Genomic DNA, 9315 nt, shown 5'->3' with positions numbered 1-9315 from the left:
AACTCAAGTTTGGGTGTCTTCCCCAAGCTCAGAGCACTCTCCCCGGACAGCACGCCAAATACGCTTTATTCTGAAACTATTGCAAGTGTGAACTCGTGAAGTACTGTCATGTTAAATACTTAAGAAAACACACATGCAAATGATAGACTTTCACTCTATTATGGTCTTACTCTTCAGTGAATCCAAAAGACAATATATGTGTAATGTGAGTGTCGGTATGTATGTGTGATGTGTGTCTTTATGTTTGTATGTATGGGATGTATGTGTATGTGTATATGTATGTATGTATGTATGTGTGTGTGTGGGTGTACAGAGGCTGAAGTCGTGACCCGTGGTCATTGCCAGGGAAACTCTTCTCTGACGTGGAACTATTGTGTCTCACTCTCACAGGAGGAAATAGTTCCTGAGCACCGCCCGTTTCCAGGGGGAACTTTTATAGGGGGCGGACCCTGAGCAGGTCAGAGGTCACATCAGTCTGTTACTGTGAAGAATGACGAGCTATAAACAGGCCGGCGACTCAATGTGGCACAAAGCGCAGAAATGTGAGTGAAGGAGATCACGTTTAGAGGCTTTCTGGAGATGCAGCACTGAGAATCCGCACTCATGTGACGTCTGAGGGGGCGGGGCGTCGCTCACGGCGACCTGTAACTATGTGTGACATCACCGCGATGCTCCTTAAAAGGCCGCGGCAGCACAGCTCACACAGAGACCCGTCCTGAAGCCTTACAGGACAGAACCGAAGCGCTAACGACACGATAACGTCTTCAGAAGCGTTGGACTGATATTTATTTTTGTATTTGAGAAATTGAGAAATACTAGTTTTTTAACGAACAAAGATGGCTGCTTCATCATCTCTGAACACTCTTTTTCCTGCTCTTCTCATCTTCCTCTTCATCAGCATGGTTGCACAGGTGAAGGGGCGGCCGTCACCACGACGACCAGATGCTCAGGTGAGGACTCAACCAATCATAAGGGCTGGGGGGCGGGGCTATCTGACTGCTTGACTAATGACTGGGTGATAGGGAAACCTGTTCGAAAACAGACATTCTGTATATAGGTAGTTGATGAATAGGCAGAATAAAGGCTCTTTTTTTTTGCAAAACACCTTTTTTTTTTAATAGAATTCAAGAATTTTTTTTCAATTTCTTTTTTTTTTTACTTTTTACTGAACTGCGCCATAAAATTGTCTTCTGGTGTGACCGCAAAAATGAAGAAAAACAACTCTTAATAATTTACAAATAGCGTGAGATTGATTTATCTTCATTGTTGGTCACTTATCTTCATATTGTGCTATATTATATTATATTATATTATATTATATTATATTATATTATATTATATTATATTATATTATATTATATTATATTATATTATATTAATAATATTTGTTTTTCCATGATTTGTTGGACATTTTTAATAATTAATTTCAATAATCACACCAAAGGACAACAAAACTGAACAGTTTTAAAGTGGACCCAAAGAAATGACTTGAACACAAAAACTGAACATATACAGTACAGGTGGAGTCAGAATTATTAGCCCACCTGAATTATTAGCCCCCCTGTTTATTTTTTCATAATTTGTGTTTAACGGAGAGCAGATTTCTTCAACACATTTCTAATCATAATAGTGTTAATAACTCATCTCTAATAACTGATTTATTTTCTCTTTGTCATGATGACAGTAAATAATATTAGACTAGATATTCTTCAAGACACTTCTATACAGCTTAAAGTGACATTTAAAGGCTTAACTAGGTTAATTAGGTTAACTAGGCAGGTTAGGGTAATTAGCCAAGTTATTGTATAACGATGGTTTGTTCTGTAGACTATCGAAACAATATATAGCTTAAAGGGGCTAATAATATTGACCTTAAAATGGTGTTTAAAAAAAATTAAACACTGCTTTTATTCTAGCCGAAATAAAACAAATAAGACTTTCTCCAGAAGAAAAAGTATTATCAGACATACTGTGAACATTTTCTTTTCTCTGTTAAACATCATTTGGGAAATATTTAAAAAAGAAAAAAATTCAAAGGGGGCGAATAATTCTGACTTCAGCTGTATGTTTCTTTGCTTGATAAAGTGTTAAATCAGGATGGATTATAATTGGCTGTCAGTGTTTTTATAGTTAAAATAGCTTTAAATATTTTTTATTTTTGTGTTTTTATCATTACCTCTGTTGTATATTAAAATGATTTTTAGAAATATTGTTATCACTAAAGTTATTGTTGGTGTGGCTTAACGGTTTTTAATATAAATAAAAAATAATAATTATTATAAATGAATTGGATTTAATCAGATGTGTCTAAGATGCAAAGTTATTCATGCAGTTTTTAGTTTCACATTGATAAGACATCATAAGAACGAGTATAGTTGACTGAGATTAAAAGCATTTAACTATGTTAAATAAACAAAACAAATGTAAAAATTTAAATCAACAAGTAAATAAGCATATTTAAATTCATGCATTTTCTGTTTTTGTTTAGAATAAATTGAATTATTAAACTTTAAAACCAGTCTCTAAAAATAACTGATATGTGTACAAATATATAGTCATGTAGTGTTTTTGTATTGCATTTTTTTGTACAACATGTCTGTGATTTTTTTTTTTTTTATGTAATTTTTATATTTATATCAAGTTAAATATAAAATGGCAAATGAATAAACAATATTTATTTAAACTTTAGTGTTAAGTGTGTTAAGGCTGATAACTGATGGCATATGCTTTACTGAAGCATCAAAAAAGAAGAGCATAATTTCGGAATAAAAAAATAACGTATTTGACCGTCCTTTCATTAATTTTTCTTTGGCTCAGTCCCTTTATTAATCAGGGGTTGCCACAGTGGAATGAACCGCCAACTTATCTAGCATATGTTTTACTCAGCGGATGCCCTTCCAGCTGCAACCCAACACTGGGAATCACCCATACACACACTCACACACACACACATACACTACAGCCAGTTTAGTTAATCAATTCCCCTATACCACATGTGTTTAGACTGTGGGGAAAACCGGAGCAAACCCACACCAATACGGCGAGAATATATAATCTTCACACAGATTTGCCAACTGACCCAGCCAGGGCTCGAATCAGTGACCTTCTTGCTGTGAGGCGATTGTGCTACCCACTGCGCCACCATGACGCCCTTGACTTTCCTGTAAAGTACTTAAATATTTGTACGCATAATATAGCTCAATAGATAGATAAAATAGATGGATAATTTATTTTAATTATTTTGAAGTATTGTTTCTGATCATTATCTTTAAATAAACAATCATATAATGCATTATAAAATGTGAAATGTCTTATCTTATTTTATATAGTGCATGCATTGCATCATGGGATTTATATTTGTCTCCTTATTAAAGTCATGAGGTTTCATGTACTACAAATCAAAGTTTCCAATGTTGTGATTCTTCTCAGCTGGTTGCTATTATAATGCTTTAATAAAGACTTTTCAGAAATGCCTTTGAGAATGATTGAAGAAAATCATTCTGGAAGAAAAACTGCTGGATAAAACATGTTTCAGTGTATTAAAGAGATTAAATGTGTCTTTGGGATTGCATTTTAGGATAAAGGTTGAATATTGGGAGCTAGAAAACTACTTTATATGTCAAACTGCTGTATATTGATGTAATTTCAGACACATATTGATGAAGCACACATATTTGACCAGCTATATTTTCATCTATCAGCACAATCAATATTAGTGTCACGATCACCAGCGATCATAACTCCCAAAATCGCTGGATCTCACACACAAACACTTATGGACTACAATTCCGCCATTTCTGGACTACATGTTCATACATGCACTCCGTTCACACACACACATGCTTCCTCATTTTGACTGATTACACTTGCACCACCTGAGGATTGTTAAAGACTGATTACACACACTACTTAAGCAGCACACACTCGCTTCCTTTGCTGAGTCTTGTTTATCTGTAAAGTGATAATTCAATGCGTTTCCTTGTTCTTGTTTTTGACCTTAGCCTTGTTTGCCTTTTTGTTCCTGTCTGCTGCCTGCCTTCCGACCTCTCGCCTGTTCTAGTGACTACGATTCTGGATTTGTCTTTATACACCTGTTTGCACCTGTGTTGACCATTGCTTGCCTGACTACCCAATGAACCTGCACGTGGATCCTCACCTCAGTTATCTCTGTCACTCCCCGTGTTACAATTAGCATCAACAAATAAAGTGCATTCAGCCAGAATACGTGAAGTAGATGTGTTGAGTTTGAAGATGATGCCTGATGAAACCGCATCCTTATGATTTGCTTGTGTTTATTTCTTCACTGTTTGTGTGTGGGTGCAGGTTCTGCAGGATTTTTTCGGAGCGCAGATCAGCTCTCTTCTATCGGTTCCTGTAGAGGTCACAGAAGGCTCCGCTGAGGCCCCACCGCCCTCACAGAGCCATCATGGCCACCAGCCGCAGTCGCCCCGTGTGCTGCTGGACATCCTGAGACAGAGCAGGAAGCTGCAGGGGCGCAGCAGGAAGGGCGTGGCCCGTGGGTGTTTCGGGATGAAGGTGGACCGGATCGGGGTCATCAGTGGACTGGGCTGCTGACACACTCTTGTACACTCACTCAGGTGCACAACCGTTCATGTTTCTTGTTTCCTAAATGACACTATGCACTTATACACACGCCATGTAGTGTAAGAGTTTAGTGCAGGGGTGTCCAAACTCGGTCCTGGAGGGCCGGTGTCCTGCTGAGTTTAGCTCCAACTTGCTTCAACACACTTGCCTGGAACTTTCTAGTACATCTAGTAAGAGCTGGATTAGCTGATTCAAGTGTGTTTGATTTGGGTTGGAGCTAAAATATGCAGGACACCGGCCCTCCAGGACCGAGTTTGGACATCCCTGGGTCATCCTAGATGGAACACAGAGGCTGTGTTTCACTCCACGCACAGCTTTACCTTCCCTTGTTCCCTCTGGGAATCCCTGCCACCCTTTTAAAATGGGTTTCAGTTCAAGTGAACGAGGGAAATTTACATTGACACACTCTCGACCCTTCAATTTTGACCAAGGGGGCGAGTCTGCTTCATATGTCCACTCCCAGAATGCAATGTGATTGGGATGTCACAACAGTGTTGTTCCCATGCACTCAAGGGTTTAGGGCACTCCATTTTAACCCATTCAGATGCTCCACTAGTAGTGGACACTTGTGTAATCAGTGACATACATCTGAGTGAATGAGACAGAGGGAAGCAAGTGAAGGCCAAAAAATAAAGATTCCCAGTCAATGTTTAACAGTCATGTGCTCTCGGCGTTGGTGTGGGTTTCCTCCGGGTGCTCCGGTTTCCCCCACAGTCCAATCACATGCGCTATAGGGGAATTGATGAACTAAAATGGTTGTAGTGTATGGGTGTGTGTGTGTGAATGAGTGTGTATGGGTGTTTCTCAGTGCTGGGTTGCAGCTGGAAGGGCATCCGCTGCATAAAACACATGCTGGATAAGTTGTCGGTTCATTCTGCAGTGGCGACCCCTGATTAATAAAGGGGCTAAGCCAAAAAGAAAATGAATGAATGAATGAATGAAGGTTTAACAGATGACAAATTAGTCATTATTACATCAGTAGCTCCTCCCCTTCACCAATAGCCCCTCCCCTTTACCAGCAGCCCCACCCCTTCTCTCTCAGCCCTTCTTCTTTGTGAGTAATGCTGCGGTCACACTAGAGTTTGAGCTTGCGAAATTCTGCAGTACGGCGCTGCGAAAAGGGGGCGGGGTTAAACAAGATGATTAGACATTAAAGAAAGCGGGCGATTGGTCCATGTTTTAAATTTCTGTCCAGAGAGGTCATGTTTTGATCCTCGATTGGTCTCACGCAATCGTGTGATGCGATTTCACAGTTCAGAGTTCACCAAGCTTGAACTTTCCAACACAGCGAACTTGTCGCACGAGCTTACGTTTTCCGGTCTGACGCATTCGAGTAAGTATGAATGGGAGTCTATGGGGAGTTTTCACCTTTATTGTACAGGACAGTAGAGAGTATTGACAGGAAAGCATGGGAAACAGAGAGAGGGGAAGGATCGGCATAGGACCACAAGGCGGAAATCGAACTCGGGTCGGCGTGAGCACCGGAGTGCATGTGTCGACGCACTAACCACTACACCACTGGCGACTACTCCTCCTTTTTTTAACAAGCCCCACCCCCTTCATCATCAGCTCCTCCTCTTCATCAGAAGCCCTGCCCTTTTATATGTAGCTTCTACCATTCACAGCAGCACCCCTTTGTCCTTAGCCCCTCCCCTTTCTCATTAGCTCCTCCCCTTTTGCAGTTTTTTCAACACATTTATAAACAACAGTTTGAATAACTATTAGTTATTAGGTTAATTAGGCAAGTTAGGGTAATTAAGCAAGTGATAATATATACCACAGCAGTTTTTACATCATCTTTATTCCAGCCAAACTAAAATCAATGAGAAGAAAAGGAAAATGAAGCTAAATAACATGTGAAAATTCATTTATTCCTTTTCTTTTCGGCTTAGTGCCTTTATAAATCAGAGGTCGCCACAGCGGAATGAACCACCAACTTATCCAGCATATGTTTTACGCAGCGCATGCCTTTCCAGCTGCAACCCAGTACTGGGAAACACCCATACACACTCATTCACACACACACTACGGCCAAGTTAGTTCATCAATTCCCCTATAGCGCATGTGATTGGACTGTGGGGGAAACCGAAGCACACATGGGGAGAGCATGCAAACTCCTCACCGAAACGCCAACTGACCCAGCCGGGACTCGAACATGCGACCTTCTTGCTGTGAGGCGATTGTGCTACCCACTGCGCCGCCAATGTGAACTTGACTGAAGAATAATTATAATTTCAGAGGAGGGCCAATCATCAGACTTGACTGTGTGTTTTACTGATGTTCTGTTTGTGTGCAGGTGATGGTGATGATGGTGTGTGTTGGTGTGTTCTTCTGTCCTGCTGAACATTCACACAGCGCTCCTGCAAACAGCCCACAATCCTCCTGACAGACCATAATACACTGTCTGAAACGGCACAACTCAGCACTGAGCATGTTTGTCTTTATAAGACCATGAGCTTTCCTCAGAAGTGTGTGTGTGTGTGTGTGTGTGAGAGTATCGTGAGTGAGTGTGGAGAACGCGATAGTGCTTGTGTGTGTGTGATTATTGTGTATTTATTGTGTATGTGTGTAAGTATTATGTTGTGTGTGTGCACATGTCCACCCATGTGTGTGTGAGAGAGTTGTGTATCTATTATGTGTGTGTGTATTGTGTATCTATTGTATGTGTGTGAGTATTGTGTATCTATTGTGTTTGTGTATGTGTGCGAGAGAGTATTTTGTATAAATTGTGTGTGTATGTGTGTGTGAGAGAGTGTTGTGCATCTATTTGTGTGTCTGTTTTGCGTGCGTGTGTGATTATTGTGTGTGTGTGTGTGTGTGTTTGACCTCTGACTGATTGTCCAGTCAGATTTATTAATCTTATGTGTGTGTGTGTGTGTGTGTGTGTGTGTGTGTGTGTGTGTGTATGTGTGTGTGTGTGTGTGTTTGACCTCTGACTGATTGTCCAGTCAGTTTTATTAACCTTGTGTGTGTGGTGTGTGCGCACATTTGTGTATATTGTGTTTTGTAAGGTGTGTGTGTGTGTCTTGTATGTATGTATTGTGTGTGTGTGTGTGTGTGTGTGTGCATGTGAGTATTTGTGCTTGACCTTTGGCTGATTGTCCAGTCAGTTTTATTAATCTCATGTGTGTGAGTGTGTCTTGTATGTATGTATTTTGTGTGTGTGTGTGTGTGTGTGTGTGTGTGTGTTTGACCTTTGACTGATTGTCCAATCAGTGTATTAATCTTGTGTGTGTGTGTGTGTGTGTGTGTGTGTGTGTGTGTTGTGTGTGTGTGTGTGCACATACTGTGTTTTGTAAAGTGTGTGTGTGTGTCTTGTATGTATGTATTTTGTGTGTGTATGTGTGAATATTGTGTATTTTGTGTGTGTGTGTTTGACCTCTGACTGATTGTCCTGTCAGTTTTATTAATCTTGTGTGTGTGTGTGTGTGTGTGTGTGGTGTGTGTGCACATTTGTGTATATTGTGTTTTGTAAGGTATGTGTGTGTGTGTTTGTCTATGTATGTATTGTGTGTGTGTGCATTCTGTGTGTGTGTGCGTTTTGTGTATTGTGTGTGTGTGTGTGTGTGTGTGTGTGTTTGACCTCTGGCTGATTGTCCAGTCAGTGTCTCTTCATCTGGTTTGTCGTGTCTGACGTGACAGATCTTCTGTCCAGATTTGATCATGAGTGTGAACATGGTTCTCAGCGTCTGTAACTCCAGGTTAAACATGTTTGTGTGTCAATAAATGTTATTTAACATCTAAATTTAACCTGTTGCTGCTGTTTATCAAAAACATCTTCAATGTAGTTCCTCCTGACGACAGTTTAACTCATAATCCAACTAAAATCATCACATTCTTACAGGATTTTGCTTAATTAATGATCCGAGTGCATCAAGACCGCTAAATTAAACACACACCCCACATTAAACCATTTACACTCAGTTTTACTTTTCAAATATTCATTCATTCATTTTCTTTTCCACTTAGTCCCTTTATTAATCTGACATCGCCACAGCGGAATGAACCGCCAACTTATCCAGCATATGTTTTAAACAGCGGATGTGCTTCTAGCTGCAACCCATCCCTGGGAAACATCCATACACACACACTACGGCCAATTTAGTTCATCAATTCCCATATAGCGCATGTGTTTGGACTGTGGGGGAAACCGGAGCACCCGGAGGAAACCCACACCAACACGGGGAGAACATGCAAACTCCACACAGAAACACCAACTGGGCCGGCTGGGACTCAAACCAGCAACCTTCTTGCTGTGAGGCGACTGTGCTACCCTCTGTGCCACAGTGACGCCCCTTTCAAATATATCTGACATAACTTTAAGTGCATACATTGCAAAATCCTATTTCAATAAAATGAGATCAACAATCTGCACACAGAGGAGAACAACTGGACTAGGAGGCACAAAAACTCTTAACATTAAATAATAATCAAAATGGTGGGCGTCATGGTGGCGCAGTGGGTAGCACGATCGCCTCAGGGCAAGAAGATTGCTGGCTTGAGCCTCGGCTGTGTCAGTTGGTGTTCCTGTGTGGAGTTTGCATGTTCTCCCCGTGTTGGCGTGGGTTTCCTCCGGGTGCTCTGGTTTCCCCCACAGTCCAAATACATGCTAAATTGTCCATAGTGTATGAGTGTGAATGAGAGTGTGTGGGTGTTTCCCAGTGATGGGTTGCTGCTGGAAGGTCATCCGCTGCATTAAACATGTGCTGG

General features: G+C 40.8%; 1 protein-coding gene across 1 annotated transcript; it reads left to right on the top strand.

Moving 5' to 3' along the window:
* Window positions 1-281: 281 nt before the first annotated feature.
* Window positions 282-8337, top strand: nppcl2 (natriuretic peptide C-like 2). Its single transcript, XM_056449328.1, has 3 exons — window positions 282-950; window positions 4324-4598; window positions 6902-8337. The coding sequence occupies exons 1-2, from the start codon at window positions 837-839 to the stop codon at window positions 4573-4575; spliced, it is 366 nt and encodes a 121-aa protein (XP_056305303.1). The 5' UTR covers window positions 282-836; the 3' UTR covers window positions 4576-4598; window positions 6902-8337.
* Window positions 8338-9315: the final 978 nt, after the last annotated feature.

This window comes from Danio aesculapii, chromosome 23, assembly GCF_903798145.1.
Source record: "Danio aesculapii chromosome 23, fDanAes4.1, whole genome shotgun sequence".
Lineage (NCBI taxonomy): Eukaryota > Metazoa > Chordata > Actinopteri > Cypriniformes > Danionidae > Danio > Danio aesculapii.
The sequence above is the reverse complement of the archived record's forward strand: the minus strand, read 5'-3'. Positions and strand labels throughout refer to the sequence as shown.